This window comes from Dromaius novaehollandiae, chromosome 1 (genome assembly GCF_036370855.1).
Source record: "Dromaius novaehollandiae isolate bDroNov1 chromosome 1, bDroNov1.hap1, whole genome shotgun sequence".
Taxonomy (NCBI): Eukaryota; Metazoa; Chordata; class Aves; order Casuariiformes; family Dromaiidae; genus Dromaius; species Dromaius novaehollandiae.
In genome coordinates, this window is record NC_088098.1 from 9460849 (window position 1) to 9481418 (window position 20570).

A 20570-nucleotide genomic window follows, 5' to 3' on the forward strand; every position below is an offset into this window, starting at 1 on the left:
TTACTTAGATATCCAAAAACTGTAATTTTTCTTCTCTCGTAGAATCAAGTGAACATGAAGAGAAGAGTACAGGTGTCTCAGGGGAGGTATCTTCCACCCAACCTTGTCCTGCACCAGGATATACTCAGCCTGAAGAAGCAAAGGAGGATATGGATATAACGAAGCAGACAAAACCTGAAGAGAATGATGATTTGGGCCCGTTGCCTGATAATTGGGAAATGGCTTATACAGACAAAGGGGAAGTCTACTTTATTGAGTGAGTCTTATTTCTTCTCTTTTTATCACACATACCGTTTTTAACTGGGTGGGGAATCGGTTTGTACAGTGGAGTGGAGCATTGCAGAAAGCAGTGATCAAGGTCCTCTCCACCAAAACAGCAGGAATGTTCTGGTTGTCAATCAAGGCTGCTGAGAAGTGGTAGCAACCCTACATTATTGACATATGTTGAAGCATGCTGGTTTTTTAAGAGCAGTAACTGGACAGTGTAGCACTTTGATGGCAGCAATTAAAGCTGTTGTGTCTTCTATCAAAAGCGAGGCTTTTGTGCTGTTCTGATGTTCATGGGAGATTTGCACAATCCCTGGATTCTTGTTTCCTTATGTGGGCTGAGGGGGAGGGGACTGAGATTTTAGCCAATTTAAGAGAAGAAAGATAGGAAGCATAAAGCTAGCTATTATGTACTATAGGGAGACCATGTGATATTTAGAAATAATAAAAGAGATGAGTGGACAATAAGGAGGATTCATTATGCATAGAACCTTTGTCCTCCTGGTAGTCTATACATTCCTATTGTTACTGTTGCTAATTAGCAAACTCATTGAGTTAATGGATATGAAAGTTCCTTCTTCTCTAAATGCAGTCACTAATATGCATCACCAGAATAAGAACAGAGGAAATCAGTGAGTTGACATTAGCTCATGTTCCATCACAAAGAGAAAGGAAACCCCCCAAATCAGTACAACACTACTTAAAGAGAAAGCAGTAGCATTTATGTTTGCTTAAAGGAATTGTTGAATAAAGTGTAATTAAATGGTAAGAAGAATAATGTTTGTGCATATATTTTATCATGAACATTGGCATGCTTCTGGGGTATGCAAGGCTGAAAAGAGCAGAAACTGTTGACACTTAAGTGTCTTTGCTGAAATAAGCAAATATATGCTTATTCTAGAAAAAGAATAATCATAGTAACTTTGCCCAAGCAAACAGACAAGAACTGAGATCACCTCAGGGCTAGCTCAAACCTGTTTCCTTCTTAACCTCACTTCTCACTCCCAAATGTAATTTTTCTGCACATACTGAATGCTCTGACAGAGAACAGACTGAATTATGTGGCACTTTTATTTTACTTGATGCAACAAAAGCTGTATGATCTGTGAGGTGCATTTTGTTTCAGAGTAGGTTTTTTTAGCACTAACACACCAAGCTGTGATAGTGGTAAGTACTACAGCATACAATTTAATCAAAAATAAATACATATTTTGTAGTGAAATACAGTGAATTTGAATAACCCTGCTGCTCCACAGAGCAGCTATTGCACTCCTCAAATTCCTTTGATGTTACAGCTTACTTCCTTCACTGGAAATGCTCTGGTTTACTGTAGTGGTTCTGACAATACCCATGATTCACTTCCACTAAATGAATGTTATGTAAAGCAGAGAAATCAATCAGAGGTACAGACTGGATAGAAAGAATGTAACAAGGGCTCCTTGCCTTTGGAATTATATTCTTGAATAATCTAATTGCAAAAAAGTGCAATTACAGATCTGTAAAGATACAACATTATTTAATAGATTCCCAACAAAGTAACAACTCTTTGATTGCTTGAGTTTTCACATTGTACAGTCCTCACAGGGTTAAGTTGGAGTGTAATGCTGTCGGGATGCTGTTAAATTGCCTCTTTGTTTACAAGTCACTTTGGTTAATGGCATAAAGAGACTCCATTTGCTTTCGCAAAAAAACGGAAAGATAAAAAGACAACAAAAACCTATTTGTCTAACAACATCTCCCCGAACAGTAGTAAAGATTGTACTAGATTATTAAATAATAGATCAAAACCAAACATTTTTAAAATGTACATCACAATGGGTGAAAAAGAAGTCATACTAGGCAGCATCTTTTATTACTTTATTTGAGGATCTTGTAAATTGTGCATTTAAATCCTAAGAAGGACTTCAAGCAGTAAGTACCCTTGAGTTCTGGGTTGTCACAGGTACACCCAAAGAACATCGATCTCAAGACAGCATTGTCATACATTCATCTCAAACTAACCTTCAAAATTCGTAGGTGAGTTCATTTATCAAAACTCCCATCAGAGGCAGTGTAGCAGATTTACAGAGAAAGGAGTGACTTCATAAGAAGAGGGATAACTGTAGACTATTATTTATTCGTTAATCACTAATGGCCCAATTAGCATTTCCCAAATGACACTGGAAGGAATTTCCTCTGCCTCAAGGTCTAGCAGGAGAAAAAAAAATCGGGTACCAGATTCACTGGATGACTCAGAGGATGGTTGTATTTTAGAGCATGGGTAGGTCTCTCACTTTCTTTCTCTTTTTTGACATAGGTGCATGACACTGTTTACTTATGTTAACATTCACAGACAGAACAGAAAGAGCATCCCTTCTCCTGCATAATGCTTACCATTATTTTTTTAGGATGAGCTATTTACGTAGATTTCTTGGGCTCCTTCCAGCCTCCCTTACATATGGATCTGAATTTTTAAATACAGGCACCCAAATAAGAGTCCATCTCCTACCTTTACTTTGTTTTAGAACATATGTTAATGAGAGCATGCCATAATTAAAACACTATATATAAACTGGAATAGCACCAAATAAGACTCCGGTTCTGCTCCTAGAGAAATAAGCCTTGTGTTGTCCTAGCAAAGTCAGCAGGTATTCGCTTTGTTGGATCTTAGGAAATCAATGTTTGCTATGTCAGCCCAGTGCATTGTTGAAATAAATACAAAAGGACCAAAGAGTCTGTGGGTGCATCTGCTATCATGAATAGTCAGCCTCTAATACTGCCCTCACTCAAGTCAGACAACTCTAAATCAAGCTCTATCACATACATCATACATTATAGACAGTCTCGTAGAGCTTGTTTACATATTGTACTCTTTGTGTATAAAATGCAGAATTGGTTTTGCCTCCCTCTCCAGCTCTCTCTGCACTTAAAGGCAGCAGAGCTCTCTGGAAGGGGAGTGGGGAGAGTAAGAAGACCATAAACTGAGAAGAACTACAGTTCGTCAAGCTGAGCTACAAGTAATCCTTAATGAATAGTCTCAAGAACAATACATAGTCCATAGAAAAAGCTGCTTATGCTGATTAGAAGCACATTTGGTTTATTTTGCTTACCCTACATTAACAATTGTTTTGTTAGTGAAGAAAAGTCTAGAATAGACTTAAACCTTTGTGATACCTATATAAGAGATCATCTTTTTTGCCTTGTGGTGATTTTTAGGAGAGTAAATGAGGCTTAACAAACATCTTGCCAATGCATTTCACAGATACTCAGTGTCTTCCTAGGTTGACACCCACTTCCCTGGGCTTATAGTCACCATCATTTTTTGGACCTGTTGCAATATCCTTCTAGCTGTTAAAGCTGCTTTTTTTTAAGAGAGCACCATAAAAAACTACAAAACAGCTATAAAATAGGCCTCTGCCAAGGACTCTCCTTCTCACAATAAAAAACACCCATTAAGTTTTTGAATATAGCTGGTGTTGTTACCTGCAAAGAAGTAGAGCTACAAATTGGAAAAGTAAAATCCTGACCCAGTTTTTTTCTAAGAATATTGCCACTGACTTCAATGGGATCAGTATTTCTTCTTAGTAGTTTTTAAGGTAGGAGAGACTTTTGATTGCAGGAACAAAATATTTACCCAGGCATCATGCTTATCTCAAGAATTTCAATATATTTAGTTGTTCCTGTTTGCTTCATCAGTTCACTATCAAAAAGCAGGATATACTAGTTTAGCCTGGCTACACCATTAAATTTGATAGCTGTCTTTCATACAGGAAGATACTAAAAGTACTAAAGTGGAAGTGCGCCCTTCTACCTGTCCAATATTATTTCTATATCCTGCAATAATTACCCAGACTCTTATGAGCTAGCTTGTTATTTTGGGAAGTATGTTACATTATCAGTGTATCAGTGTATATTATTGAAATTTGCCATGTTTTAGTTGTGTGGTTATTTCTGCTACCACAGAAAATAAGACAAACCTTCCATGGACTTTTTTCACTTGTTGTTTTAATGTTCAGTTCTGGTGGGATTCCTCTTCTTTGGGGAACAAACCATCTTTTATCGGTATTTGACTTATCTTCTGGACAATTCTGAATCATCGGGGTCTTGTGAATTTGACCCTAGGTGTCTGTAATTTTTGTGCCACATTTATATGTTTTAGTGGATTAATTTTGGTCAGGCATAATAATGATCATATCTCTTAGGCTCTGTGGACCTCAGCCTGACATACAGTGGGACAGGCACCTTTGGTTTATTTCTGCTGAGACCAGTTCCTTGCCTCATGACAGATTAATTTTGAATGGGAGGATGGTGGAACTGGAAAGAATCTGAGGGATGCTGAAATTTTTCTTCTCTTATCTTCTAATGTTGTAAAGACATTCTCAATCTGTGCTAGTGGTATATATTTCCTTGCTCTCAATTACTGCTTTTACCTATACTGGCATCCAAGTTGAACTGCCAGCTCAATTCCATTGTCTTTCCTCAGTTTCTTGGTTCTTGTCTTCCCCCAAAGGTCTCTGCTGCTCTGCAGAACTCCTCTTCAAACACCTTTCTTCTGGACTTTGTAGTGGTATTATAATTTTTCTGCTTCTTTGTATTTAATGAACTAGAATATTCAGCTCACTTGCTTGCCATCTAACATAGGGTATCTAGTATAAAGCAGCTGCCAGGACTCCCGTGGTCAATGGAGAGAGAGAATTATCTCCAGAGGTTGATTCATCCTGTCCTAAGATAAGGGCAGAATTCAGTTGCCTAAAAATGTTCATGCTTCTGCCAGTAAAGATGCGCTAGGATATCCAAGGGTACATCTAAAGTAGCATGTAAGTTTAGATCATGAGTCCACTTCTGAAGCAAATCTTCTGGTTGTCTCCACTCACCATTTTTTGTTTCACATCTCAGACTACATGAACTGAATTCCTTTCAAATGAAGCTAAAAAGAAAGTTGATCCCCAGGAAAGCACATAATGGACTCCAGCCCCTAATAGGGATTCAGTCCATGGGACCAGATTTGAGTTAAAATCATTTTAAGTCTGTTCTAACCTAAATCATGTCCATATCTACATTGGCAATAGTAGTAGACTGTGGAGTGAAGCAGTTCGTGCTGATGACCCAGCATCCACATCCATTAGCTCTTTTCAGATGACATGGACTGGATGCCTGTGAGTTGCGGAAGTGCATTAGGTGAGCTCTTACAGTACATCTTCTGGTTGAAGCTCAAATAAAAGAAGTCCAGCTTACAAGTTGGGAGAATGCTGTGTGATACAAACTAGTATGTAAATGAAGATAACTGGGAGATTTACCTGAAAAAATGCCCTCCTCATCTGAGCCAAAACACTAATGTAGGTGTACTAGTAGCCCAAGACGTCTGCATGGACCTGGCAGATATGACACAGAACCTAATCAAAACCTCTCTCTCCCTTCTGGAGTGGCAGCTGGAGGGGATTTGGGAGACCCTATAGCACCTAAAATGGCACTACGTGCATATGGCTAGGCCCTCAGTCCCATCCTAAGATGGTAAGATAAATTATTCTCTATAGGTGCCTCTCCCTTGAATACAGAGGAATCCTACAGAATTAGCTGCATAATTTCTAGATGGCTGAAGTCACATGAGATGAAGCCCATTCTTTGTGAACAAAGGCTGTTTTCCAAAACTGATGTTATCTAACATCTAATTTAGGCAGAATTTAACTGCCTGAGTCAAAGAGAGTGACTTAAACAGCAGAAATTGCCCAAGTCTAGGAGGCCTTAGGCATTTATATATTCCTCAGAAAATCTTATATATGCATCTTCCTCTCCTGTGAATGCCTAGAGGCACCACCGCTGTATTTGGGTTGAGTACATAAGTGCTTATCTACTGCCCAAGGCCATCTGGGATTCACAGGCTAGGCATCCCAAACCTGTGTCCCTTAAGGACAGTGTACTCCAGGCACACCTAACACAGACCGACAGCGTGAGGTTCAACACAAACTAGCAGTCATAGGTACTTTCATTCAGATCATAGCCAGAGGAGGTGTCCCTTTTGTATCTGTCGCTATATGTGTGCAGGAAGTTCAGGTTGCAGCCAACAAAGGATGAATTGTAAAATTGCCATTTTGATGCTCTGTTTTCCTTTCACTGTCCCCCTACGCATAAATTACTTGAAATCATTATTGTGCTCTCTGTGCACATCTACAAATCTAAGGCATACGAAAAGGAGGGAGGAGTAAGCATTTTAAAAGTCAGGTGGCCTACAGTGCACTTTATTTTTCATGTCTGATGCACTATCCTTTGCTCAAGCTGTTATATTGAAGACCATCTTGAATGTAATGTATTCACAATAAAAAGCCAAACAAACCCATATGTGCTGTCCCCAGATACCCCAAAGCAGCACACTGTAAGTACCCTTTTTGTAATGCCTTTCGCAGTAACATGCAAATTACATACCTTGCAAGAGTTACAATTTAGAATAGATTTGCAGTGTTTTCAAAAGACATTAAGGTTATTACTGTTTCCATATTCCCTTCAAAAATGTTTCTGGAGAGTGTCTGAGGTCTTTGTTAGTACAAGAAACTTTACTTATTAAAGTGCTTTAAACTGACAGATTGCTAACAAATCCATCAAATAAAATCTTAAGGAAGATACTGTCTAACAAATAATTATAAAAGCAAGGTAATACATTGTTAAATAAGAAAGGCCACACTCCCAGCATTTTTGGATTCTTAAAGGTGTTGATGAGTGTCTAGTCAGATTTTCAGAAAGGCTCTGATTCCTAGCTCCAATGGTCTTAACGGGGAGTTGGGACATAAACACTCTCTGCAAGGTCTCAAATGCAGAGCTACAGAGAGAAGCTGGAGAAGAATGGGCAGTTGAGTCAGACTCTCCAGGAAGTATTCTCAACTTTCTTTCTCTCTATTTAAACCAGATGAAAAATGTGCTCATGTATGTTTAGAATTGTGTATAATTAATACTGGAGAACATTGATTATAGTATGCTGTTTCTGCTGGGTGCAAATACTTGGTAAAGGTGATTTAAGTTAACTCTTCAATGATTATTTTAGTGACTTTTGGCTGCAATATTAAGCTCAGTTGCTTTACCAGCAACTTTTATTCTGTGTTTCAGACATTATTTTGCAAATTTGCAATATACTTAAGCTGTTTCTGTTTTGTATAGCCAGTAATAAATTAGAATGAATTCCAAAAATGTTATGCTACACATGTGCTCCACCTGAATGAAGCAAAATGAAGGGAATCCTTCCTTGACTGCTTACAGGATTTCCAAACTAGGACCTTGCTCTTGATTTTAAGATGGAATCTAAGGCATGCATGGTTGGTTTGTCAGCATCTGCTTTTTAGCTCAGTCTTCCCAACTAGCAATCAAGATCAGAGAAATTGTGTAAGGATGGACTGTCTAAACCTGTCCTTTAATGATGAGGTGTGGTTATTGCTGAGTAATGAAACAGTAGCCAGCAGAAAATGCTAGTGGAACTACAGCTGTATTTCTCACGGAACGCTTTTATTGCATCCCTTCACTCTCATTCAGTCAGCAACAACCGCTCTGACTGCCTGTTTGTGCATTTATTCCACAACTGCCTCTGCAATTCATTCATAACTAAGCTGTAAATCCCCGACCCCTTTTTCCTTCTGGTCTGTCGATGAGAGTCCCCAGATGGCCACACATGATTAAACATAGTTGTAATGCAGGCAGGTTATGCACTGTACATTTTACAGGGTTTCTAATGAGTAAAAAGTATTAACATGTGCAGAGCTCATGCAGCAGATATGCATTAATTTTGCCATTTGTATTAATTTGGCCATTTTAGTGTTCCCTTTGTCTTCTTTCCCATTGTTAAACTTACATATCAAGTCTTCTTTGGAATTAGATTAAAAACTGTTTAGAGCTAAATTCCGTTTCCCTGTAGCTTCTATGGAACCTAGTCTGCTGCAGAACTGAAAAGTGAATAGGCAGAGCTCTGGGACTCAGGAGAACTGGTGTCTTTTCTGAGACGCACCCTCAGCCTGCCCTGGGACGTTCAGCAAGCCAGCACCACCGCACTTTTATTCTTCCTGTCATTCTCAACCTGTCCTATCTGCATGAGGAATAAGCTGCATCTTCCTTCTGGGTTTCTGTAGTGGCTAGCCCCAGTTCTAGTCGTTGCTGAAAGACAGATGACAGGATGTAACCCTGAATGGCACTGTATAGCGTTACCAGAGCATAGTCTATAAGAAAAGCAGCATCTCTCCAAAACCCACAACTTGAAAGCAGCCGCAAGGGAGGTTGGAAGAGTACCCTGCCAACTAAACCTCAGAACGGAGGTGGACACGCATACCCAACTACAACACTATGATGTAGGGCAGCTTATTTTCCTCTTTTCCTGAGAGCGGCACAACGGTAATCATGTCTGTCATTGTAGGAGTGTTTGTATGTTGTGTACCTGGTTGCTAAGACAACGCGAAGAATGAGTACTATATAGCAGTAAAGGGACACTCATAGTAATACAGAAAAGTCAGAAGACAAGTGGGGTTGTTTCTGCTTTCTTTTAAATAGGGTCACTCTTCTCAGCAGGAAAAGGATTTATACCCTGTGCTGAAGCACTTGCCTAGAAGAATGTAAAGTCCCACTGCAAAAGATACCAATAGCTGTTTTATACACATGATAAAGCGGAGAGGCAGGGCAAGGGAGCAGGCATGGAGAAGGACCATGAGGATACAGATGGTTTTCACCAGATATTTTGCTCCGTCAGTTATCTGTTACAGATAAAAGTTCTTGTGGAGGAATCTTGCTTTTACGAAGTAGCTGAATGGGTTTAAGAGGTGGTAACTAGCTAGAGGAATGAAAGAAAAGGAAAGCAGGTGCCATAAGAGTGGATTTACATGAGATACTGGCTTCACTCTCTGACATTTTACTGCAGACTGGAGGATCATTCTCATGTTGGAAAAGCTTTAGACTTTTTTATTTGTTTACGGTTTTGTTTAGAATGGCCGCAGTGCACAAAATTAGAAGACATCCGTCCTACTGCCTTTATGAAAGTCACATTTATGCTGAAGGGAAGCGTAACTGTTGCTTGTTGTTTCTCTTGATTTGAACCAGAGCCTTGAAGGATGCGATCCAACTGCTACATGTTTACACAGCCATACTGAATTGGGCTGATTTTCAGCTTGTCACTTGCCTCTGTAGAGGCCTGAAAACTCATTTCAGGCCTATTTTAGAAATGTTACCCTAGGGGAATTCTCAGGACTTGTGAATTGGTCTGTTCAGCTGTTGTGTGGTCTTATGAGAAGACGACCAGCCAGCTAGACTGCAACAGAGTTGGCTTCTGCTACTGGCTCTGCCACTGGCTTTGTCTGATGATTGTGGACAAGCACTTGATGACTCTGTGTCTTCCCATCTTTAAAACAGGGATGATGATTCTTATTTTCTTTGTAAGATGCTTTGAAACCCACTGTATATCAGAGCAAGCATTAGTAATAGTAGTAGTAGACAGTATTCTTTTAAAGCCATAGCAAGCTATCTGTGGGTCTGACTTATTCCTTGCAACTAGTGGGTGTCCCTAAAATTATTTGGAATTAGTAGCTAGGAGACAGTAGCAATTGTACAAGACATGTCCATATTACAGTCAGAGATGTGACTGCAGCTTGCACAGATACGTCCAAGCTAGCTTTAAGCTCTGACACTGCTAAATGGGTACCCACGGCAGTGTGGAGCTTAGTGTGTGCTGCAAGCAGCACCCAAGTAGCGCGGTATATGCTCGAATGATTAGCCCACACTGAGCTCCATACTGCTGCAATGACGTTGTTGCCAGTATCTCAGTTAGTTAATTTAAAGCTAGCTCAAGTATGTCTGCACAAGCTGCAGTTAAGCTGTGACTGCAGTATAAAAATACACCCTACAGGAGACCACAGGCAGCCAAATCTTCAGAGAAAGCATCTTAGTTACATTTGCAATCAAGCACAGGCTTAAGGCATCATTTCAAATTTACCTTACCTTTAGCTTATCATTCCTCATGCTCTGCAAATATAACCACCTTCTTAAAGTAGGTGAAGGTTTAATTTATCCTCTCCACCTGTCATGAATGGTGTTTTAGAGCAGAATATGCTTAAAATGGGAATTTAAATGGAATTTAAAATTCCCATTTTAGTTGCCACTTTATCAATACCTAACTTATATATGCCTTTTTTCCATCCAATGTGTGTATGAAAGATCTAATGTTGTGACAGTAATGCTAAGAAGTAGTTAGTATCATTCACATTTCAGAAATCAAGGCAGAGAGGAAGTTAGCTACCAAGGACTAAACAGGGAATCCGGATGGTAGAAGGACCTGTCTTTGTGAATTCCTTCATCCCTAGTGGAACTTCATCCCTGTTTTCATATACCTTATACTAGTTTTTGTAACAGAGGTCTTAAGCACACTTTAAAATGACACAGCAAATTAATAATAATCTAAATAATTCAGTACTGTATAAATTGTACGGAAAGAGTGGTCTTTTAGGATGTAGCAGATAAATAAAACATGGACTAGAATGGGCTGTGAATGATGGTATTGTAAGAAAGGCATCTCAAAAATAAAGGAGTGAGGGTCACATCCTTTTCTATTGTGTAGTCTTCCTTTTTTAATGTTTAAAAAAAGGGCTCCAAATTCAAAAGCTTATGGGAAAGGTAAACATTGAAAAAGCCTGTTTTTAAGTCTCATTAGCTGTTTTAAGTACCAATTCATTTGACAAAATATTCTCCTAGAAAACAGTTTGTACTAGTGCAAGGCTGTTTCATGGCTGATTCCTCAAAGATCTATTCTGAGTATAGAAAGAAGCCACATGATTCATTCAGCTTGTGCAATATCTATTTTATCTTGATAGAAGAATTATATATGGAATAGATAAAGGTTTGTTAAACAAAGTATCATTAATCACTCTGTCTGGAAGTGTAGACTTTGCAGGAGCATGCTGTAATTTGCATCACTTTTTAATGCCTTGCCAGTGCTGCTGGTAAGAAATAACAAACCTGTATTTATGAAAAGGACAGGTTTAAGATGAAAATAATTCTATCTGAAAACTGTGAGAATGGTACAGAATCCTGTCGCCTGCACTCGTTCAACGGGAGAACACTGTATTTGTAATAAATTCCTTTTGCTCTGGATGAGTTCTGCATTTTCAATGAGGTTAACTTGGCAACATTCTAGTTGATTTTAATAAAAATAGCTGCTTTGAGGACAGGGAGCTGAGGTTGCCAAATTTACAGCTGCCTTGCACAATTACTCTTACACCTCCTTCAGGGCTACTTAGAACCAGTAAGCAAATTAAGTGTATCGATTGCAATTTTGTTGGACTAACCCTTTTTTCTTAAGGAATAAACTTGATTCCTTTCAGTATGTGTCTGCTCAGAGTGATCTCTTTTCTTTTCAGCCATAACACAAAGACAACATCATGGCTGGATCCACGACTTGCGAAAAAGGCTAAACCTCCAGAAGAGTGCAAAGAAAATGGTAGGTTATTAAGTTTTCGTTGCTGCTCAGACGGGATTTGCCTTTGTGTCTGTGTGCGTGTGTGTGTGTGCATGTGTCAGTTCTTACAGAAATAAGGCTTTCGGGCGAATGATGAAAGGTGTTTAATTGCAGCTTTGGTTAGAAGCCATAAGTGATACCAGTTCTCAGTGTGCCATGTGTTTCTGCTTTTTATTCTGCTTTCTGATGCTATCCAAAGCTGAGGATCACAAGTGCGTTTTCTGCCTGTTGTGTTTGTGACTCCTGGACTGACCCTCTCCCTCGTCTCCTACAGAGAACTTTGGTCTGCAGAACAGAATCCTTTTGCAGATTCTGGGCTTTTAATCTACGGGCGATTCAATGCATAAGGGAAACTAGCAGCACCGTGGGAATATGAATATTGTTTGATTTGTATTTAAAGGTACAGTGCTATGCTATTTAGTAGCCAATTTAAACAAAACAGCGTCTGATAAAACAGGGTGTGGGAGGGAGAAAAGAGATCAGTGTGTGCCAGAGTTCAAGACCGGAGTTGGGGGGCACTGCATTGTTAATGGTTTAAAAAATGGAAATGTAAATAGTGGTGGAGATGCACAAGGGAATTGTAGTTGTTATGCAGGAGAGATGAGTGAATATAGCTCTCATCAAACTGTCTTATAGGCACTCATTATGATTTTCATATTTTCTCCAGTAAAGTTCCAGTAATTGAAATCATTTTGTAAAATCACATCAAAGATGTATCGTAAAAAATCTTTTTCTGTGGAGGTTTATTTAATTGTTTTATAGTTCAGTGTTAGTTCAATTAGCCAGTTAAGAAGTAATGATTTGTAAAAATTGCTACTTGTTTTATTATTGTGTGATATAGGGGATTAAACATATGCATGCATTAATTAAAGCATTTTAAAACATTTTAAATGTATTAATAGGTTTCATGCAGTGCATCTGGTTTATTTTAAAATTTCCAAAATGCATGAAATTAGTTTATGTAAATATTATTAACAGAAAGACACCTCAGTGCCATTTTGGGCTGATAAAAGAGGTCACTGAGGAGTTTCTAGATATATAAACTGTAGAATCAGTGGTTTAGTATGGAACATTCCTGTTTTTTATAAACGGCTTCATTTTTAAAGACTCCTATATTCCAAAAATCTCTTCCTTATTTCAGCAGTAATTCTGACGTTCTCTTCTGACATCAGAAGAGGCATCATGTCTAAATGATTTTGTGATGTTTATTCCAGCACTGACGACACTAGCTCCCAGAGTAAATTCTACAATGAATACAACAGAAGTATTGCTGACACAAAACAAAGGCACAGAAGTTTTGCATTATAAATCTCTCACATTACTTGCATGGAGCTGTGTCTTTGCTTGCTCCCTAAAGAATACTAATGAAAAAAGCAAAGGAAGAAATCCCCCAATATCTATCGAGCAACACATCACAGACAGTTACGTGAAGTTAAGTGGGTTGCTTTTTTTCTGTTAGCGGTTGTAGACTGAGATTGTAGAAAATACTGAAATATTTTTAAAAATACAGAAAAACTTAAATGATTTTAAATGAAGATGAGTAAGTTAACAAAATAATATTATTTTGCAGTTATTTAACTGCTGGATTATTGAATGACTATAGTATGCTAGATCATATTGTTCTTTTAAGAGTTGCTTAGCTCATTAATTCAAAGCACTTGAAGTGAAGCATAAAAGACTTTAGGGAGAGATCTTTTATTCTTAAAAAGATTGTTGTAACGTTCTGTTTTCCTAAGGTTGTTGAAAAATTTCTGTTTTGTCCTTTAAAAATTCAATACATGTAAAGGCTCCTCAAAATGGCTTATTAGCCTAAAAATGTCAGTACAGCAAGCTATTGTGGTCCAGCACTGAGGAGTCTGTTATAAAACACAGAGATTTGGGATCTTCTTTTACATTTCATGTATTAATTTCACACCCATTTCAGCTATGGCTTGGTAGAGGTTTTTTATGCCAAATATCTTTTCTGTTACACTTTATGATTTATTATGGCACATTTTTCCTTTGAGATAAAAAAAATTTAGAAAGTCATCAGTGCTTAGATAGGAAATGATGCTTACCTTGCTTCTATATTGCTATCTGTATACTTTGTGCTTTCCATTAACATTCATTTTTTAACATTTGAAATTTTTACTGATTCATTGAGATATACTATAATGTCCTTACCACCTATCAGATTCTATAATTAGTTTTTCATTTTGAACAACCGAACTTCATGTTCTCCTTTCAGTGCAAATCCTGCCAAGTCCTCCTCCTTCATTGCCGCCGGCGAAGAAGGCACCAGCACACAGTTTCCACCAGAGACAATGTCCGAGCCACGTACAGTATTTGAGTCCAGATATTCAGGGCTAGCAGTATTGAGGGCCCCCTCCACTGCAGGCATTTCTGCTCTTTCACTTTCAGCTCTTCAGTGCTCCTTTGCCAAATACTAATTCTCCATTTTCCCTGGTTTCTGTATCTACAAATCCCAGTGCTTGCTTATTTCTCTTTACAAAATCTGCAACCAACCTTCCCTCCTCTTGGAGCAAATTTTCACTTGTCTTTTCCAAGAGACTGAGAAGCTCTATCAAGTCAAGGATTCTTTGCTCCATGCTGTGGATACTTTCTCTTTTCCTTTACTGACACCCTCCTTCAAGCCCCATTTGCAGGTTAGGAGGTTTTAAGGGCTGATTTTTATTTCTGTCTCTGTCATGGACCTGCTGTGTGACTTTCAACAAATTACTTTGACTTTCCATCTGTCAGATCTACTTAGATCGTAGTTCTTTGAAGAAAGAAATGCCTTACTCTCTGTTTGTATGGTGCTTATCTCAGTTTCATAATAGCAATAAGCAGAAATAGCTGGCAATTCTTCAATAAGAACTAGAATTTTTTACATATTTCAAGAAAATCTTGACTTTATTGAAATACTTAGTTTTTCTCTCCTAAAAATATGAATAAAACATTTGGTTAGTCTGAATTGGAATACTTCTTTTAAATGGTTCCTAAAAAATTAGTTTCACTTCAAAAATGATTAATCAGTTTGTATCTGTAGAGCAATGCCATACAGAAGTTGTAGTTCTGCCCCCCCTGTTTCTGTGAGAAGACTTCCCTGATTGCTACATTTACTATAATGTTCCTATTACATAGCAGACTCATAGGGTTTGTTTGGTCGCAAGTATATTATGGGAGTGATCTGCTAACAGAGCCTCAGAGTATGGAAAAAAAAATTACGAATCACATAAGGCAATAGAAAAATTAATTTAATATTGAAAAGCAGTTCAGTATAAATGAAATTAAATATCTCAGTTTTGAGAGAGTTCCTTTTTTGATTAAAAAAAGTAGTAATGAAAATTTTCAATTTCTTGAATCCATTTTAGGAGAATTTCCATTCTGGAGAAAAGTGAACATTTACTTCTTTATCCAATTTTAGGATTAAACGGCTGTTGAAATGTTGAAATTTCCTGGGATCAGAAATGTCAAATTTCACTTACCTCATTACTAATCCATCCTAATCAGTAGTCTCCATCACTAGTCTTCATCACTCTTAGCCTTCCTTTCCTTTCGAATACCAATCTCATTTTTCCTATGTCTTAGTTTTCAGATACAAGTATGCTCAAAAACATTAATAAATCTTTGATTTCACCTAGCATTCATCCATCTTTCCGTTCTCTATACCCACCAACTTGATTGCCAAATATAGGTGTCTATCCAGGGTGAGATGAATTGTCTTTAGACTTCATTGACCATGCGTACCAGGACCACTTTGACAGTAAGCAGGGCATAGCTATCTGGTTCACATGGTAAACACCTGGACATAGACTGCTACCTGTAGTAATGAATCTTGAATTGAACCCCACCTCACTGTCTCTTTTCCCCATTCCTGTTGTCACAGATGGTACCTTTGGGAGAGGTCCCTGGCAAGTACAGCTTCAGCTGTCATCCTCATGCCGGTGACACTTATCCTCTTCATCTTTCCCCCCTAGATGAACCCCTTGTTTCATTCTATCTGACATCTCCCAATGAACCATCTTCAGTCCTCCATGTTCCCCCAGTTCCCTTTCATTATTAACAATACTTTCAACCTCCATATACCTTTGGCCTGCCAATTCAGGGCATTTATTATTTCTCCCTTTTCCATTTCATCTAGCCAGCATAGTTCCATCTCTGTCCTTTGCATGGTACTGCGTGGTTCTCGTGAATTCAGGATTTTCCTTCCCTTTCGTCCTTTGAAACTGCTATCATCATCTTGAGCCATCCTCTCTCTGAACATCTCAATTTCTTACAAAAAGGAAAGCTGTAGATTTATTGCTATAACCGAAATTTTGAATAAAAATATATATAGAAACAAATCAATAGTATGATCCTTGCCAGCAAAGCTCAGGACACAAATGTTAAATTCAGAATCATAAGTGGTCACCATAAATGGTTCTGGTCTTATGAGTGCATTAGCATTTTAAACCTCTTTTAATGCTGAAAAAGTGTTTTTATCAAAACTTCACCAGTTAACATAGAAACCCTGTTCACATTCCTGGTGTAAGCTACTGCTTCACCATTTTTGCAGTGCCCCTGTTTTAGTACTAGAAATAACTGAAGTTCAGCAACTGATTTGCAGTCACAATGCTTCTCGTTTCCAGCAGGTTTTCCTTCTCCTTTAATTGTGTAACTCTGGTAGAAAGCAGTAAGTTCCAGTAAATTTGTATGGACACCTCTACATTTCCACAGTTACAAACTGGAATCCAAAACAAGTATTTTCTCGAACATCACCAGACTTCATTAAAAGCAATAGCTTTCCATAATATCATTAAGCTATTTGACAGTTGGCACAAAAGAAATAAAATCTAGGGCTGTCTTTCTAATTTTACTTACATTTAATATGTTTTGAATTTCTTTTCAAGAGTTCCAAACCAATTAATGAACTGCTTCATTAATCTATTTTTACTTCAGCTGTCAATGAATAAGTCCTATACAAAAAGAGCCTGTAGATTTATGTTGTGATATTACTGTATCATAAAATGTATTCAACCTGCTGTACTGCTTTAAAAAACAAAATTGATAAAGTCTTAACTTAAAATTCATCATTCTTTTTCATATTTGCTGTCATATTCTTCTCTTCTCCCTTCGAGATGATTATTTATATGGAATATAAATAAATAATGAAATTAAAGAATAAATATTGGGCATTAGCATGAATTTGCACGATTCCTATTTCATGCTGAGCATTTTAAAAATCTCACTTTTTGTATTTGAAATGGTTTTGTTTTAATAAGAAATAGTTTTCCTTTTCACTTGTAAAGATTTTGTAAATAAACATATAAAACCAGAGTAATACATGGTCCCCAAACTAGACTGCTTAGTTTCCTGTTCTAATTCATACTGAATACCTATCACATATTTTTATTTAAACAAAAATAAATGTGACACAGACAGCTTTATCATTTTTCAGCACTTTTAACCATACTTCTCCTTTTTATTTCTGATTTACAATGTCTTTTTGATCATTTCTGTCAGGCTCAAACTCTAGAATATTTATCTGTATACACCTGCTTCCCTTTAGTGAGTGCAGCCTGCTCAGTAGTTAAAAGTATACATAAGCTTATTCAAAATTGCAACTTAAAGTAAATCACAAACATCATAAATAATTTGTCATTTTTTATCTGATTCTTCGCTATTCTGTACTAAAATGTGCATATCATCTCTTCCCATTTCTGTTTTAGAGATGCATTTGGGCGTACAGGCCTGACATACCGGTTTTATGGGTAAAGCCTTACTTCTTGAACTCCTAATACATATTTTCACCGGAAACCACGTAGTGAACTTTTATGCTGTATGGGTATTCTTTATGTGTAGCAATGCCCACTAGTGATAATTTGTAGTAGACAACTACTTGTCTGCAAATCATTTTCTTTTGGCTCAAGTAATAGTAGCCTTAAGTTTGAAACTGAATCTCTCTGCAGCATATGGCGCAAAGGGTTGGGGGCTTTTTTTGGTTGCATGGGCTGATTCTGTATCGGAGATTTACACAGGTCCTTCCCTGTTTTATTGTAAAGAATGTATTCGTTGGATAAATCTTCCTTTTAAACTAACTTCTGTGATACAGCAGCCTCCTGGTTGGAGGGAGACCAAAGGAGGAGGAGAGCTGAGAGTTGGATGGAGCAGTGCTATCTATGGGTAGAGGAGGACATGAAATGAGGAGGAAGTGCCCTACACTGTTGAGTGGACAAAGTATTACCAGGCCATCTTGCAACTCCAAATCAAGCCCTTGTTTCTGTTGAATGAATGAATCCCAGTATGAACTGGGAGAGAAGGCTATCTTTTGTTCTTTGTTTAAAGAGCTGTGTGACCCTGAACACTCTCTCTCTTAAATGGAGTTCTGCTCATTGCTTCTCACAATTTTTTCTCTCTGTGCCTTGTAAAAGGCTGCTTTTTTTCAGTTGGTTCTGCAAACTTCCCTGCAGACCCTCTAGTACTTTCCATCAGAAAGCCTGAGCAGCAGCTGAGCTATGGACTAGGATATGATCCCACATCTTTAGCACACTGCAGTCTACTTAGTTTTAGGCTTTGGTTTATGGTTTGGGCCCATCTCTTTCTCTGGGTGAACACAATACAAATTCTATCACAGAACTGAATGATTATATTGTGTCGAAGAAAGGAGTGTGACCTGTGTTAATTGGCTTGTGCAGGCTAGACAGGTACCTGCAGAGCTCACGATACAACCTTCCCTGCTGCAGGAGCACCTATAGGGCATCATCCCCTTCACAGCTGCTGATTTTCACAGAACATTTAAGAGTTTATTTATCTTTGAGACATCATTGTCTCAGCTAAATTTAGTTCAAAAACAGCAATAGATTCAGACTTGACAAGATCAACAGAGTGTTGATCTTTTATTTTAAAGCACAATTTTCTGCATTATAGCCTGGGACAGAGGCTATCCAGTAAGGGGGAAAAATACGTTCTGTAACCTCCTCTTCCTGATGAAGTGCAGAATATAACATCACATTAATCAATCCAGAGAGAAGGTATGAGAGCAACGTAGAGCACAGCCTTGTCCCTAGGCATTTAAAACCATCTCCTCTGGGATGGCTTGAGTTGCCATGCCAAGGACTGTTTCTTTCTCCAAGGGCAAGTAAGCAATGCTTACAAAGTTCAAATGAGAGTGCCAGGCACACGAGTAATTTTGCTGCAAACTTTTGTTACAGCTCTGTAAACAGTTTTCAATTCAGACATCAAACCCCTTCCTATTCCAGGCCTGAGTCACTTCTGAGGAGGGACTGCCCATCACGTACTCTTGCCTGGTGGCTTTGTGATATGAGCAAATGACAAGGAATTAGGAAGTGGGCTGCCAGACTACCAAATTCTTTTTCAGTTGTGGCTTAAATCCAGGTGTTTCCAAATGATAAGAATATTGCACCTTTAAACCACAGAGTATTACTTAAGACTGTACTTTGCAGTTTACTAAGCCCATTTTAAAATAGTATTTAACACCATCCATTTGTAATGGAGCTGGCATTGCTTGTAATAATATTGATCACAATTAATTTTTCTGGCACTTAAGTACATATTAAGTAAATGCTTTTTTCAGCTTGCAATTTCAATTTCAGATTAATTAAGGAATAGCAGAATATTTCTTGAAAAGTAATGATCATTTGAAGGGCGTTTTGGGCTGGCAATTCCAGCTGGACATTAATTGACCAAAAATCCTTCTGTGCCAAAATCACAATGACGACAACAGAAACAAGAACTGTGGCATCTCATTACTGTTTGTTCCTGGGAGTTAAGATACTTCTCTGGATGTACTAGTTGCAGGGATGCAGGTTGTAGAGTTATTCTCCTTCTCCTGCAACACCTTCCTCTTCCTTGAGTGACACTGAGGACAAAATAGGTGGCCACACGAGCACACCTTGCCTGTCGATGTCTTGGGGCCAGCCCTGGGCAGCCTGATAGTGTCCCCCTGGGGGAACCCCCAGGTGCACGTTATGTTTCTTTGGAGTGCACTTAGCAGTATGACTGACAGGTCCTTTAAGCTGTAATGGACTATTAAGTATTACTTTGCTTTCAGAACCGTTACAGTTTCTCACAATCATCTCAGAAATACAAATCCCTGTAGAGTACTAACCTGTATCTTAAATAGAGCTGGTAATTACAAGGACAAGAATGAATAAAAGTAAGGAAAAATGTGTATTTTCCCTGATTGTTTAGTTATCACCTAACTGTCTTGCAGTATATAGCTCTCTACTCACCTGCACAGTGTGTTTAAATGGTGAGATCCCCAGGACCCAGAGGCATCCGGTGGCTGCCCACTGACACAGTGCCCAGGCTGGAAGGAAGCTGCAGCTTGCTCTGCTTGGATGCCTGAGCTATGCAGATATTGTCAGCCTGGTATCAACTCTTCCAGCGCTCTAAGGATTTTAAGGGTTGCTAAATTCAGGCTGAGGCAACTACTAACTTGTCCAGTCATCCTTGATGTGGAAAATCGCAGGCTACCAAAACAAATCAAGATTCAAAACTGGGGTCCTTTCATGTGGCTATGAAACTTATTTGTTTGTAAAATGCTCTGAGATTCTTTGCTGAAAAAGTTCATAGAGATATGAAGTATTATTTTTGATACATGCTTCTTTAAGGTTGAAGTGTTTAGTATAGCACTTATAATAAACATCCATTCTAAGGAATGGGTCATGGTCATCAGTGATATAACATGATGAACAATAACTTTGATTGTTATTTTGTAAAACTTTTGCAAAATATAATTTAATTTCAGAATAAAATAAACACATTCACCAGTGACTGACCCCAAAACAGAATCAGCACTGAAGTTGCATGCAAGTCTAGTTTAAACTATACTGCAACTAAAACATGGTCCAAGGCTAAATGACCACCACAT

The 20570-nt window shown here is 38.2% G+C and overlaps 1 protein-coding gene across 9 annotated transcripts in view; it reads left to right on the forward strand.

Annotated features, from left to right (window-relative positions):
* MAGI2 (membrane associated guanylate kinase, WW and PDZ domain containing 2) overlaps nt 1–20570 on the forward strand; it is a 743930-nt gene that overhangs the window by 501757 nt on the left and 221603 nt on the right. For all 9 annotated transcript variants that reach the window (XM_064505113.1, XM_064505115.1, XM_064505117.1 and 6 more), the window contains exons 5-6: nt 43–256; nt 11619–11698. In XM_064505113.1, the coding sequence (XP_064361183.1) occupies nt 43–256; nt 11619–11698 (294 nt within the window). The remainder of the gene's footprint in view (nt 1–42; nt 257–11618; nt 11699–20570) is intronic.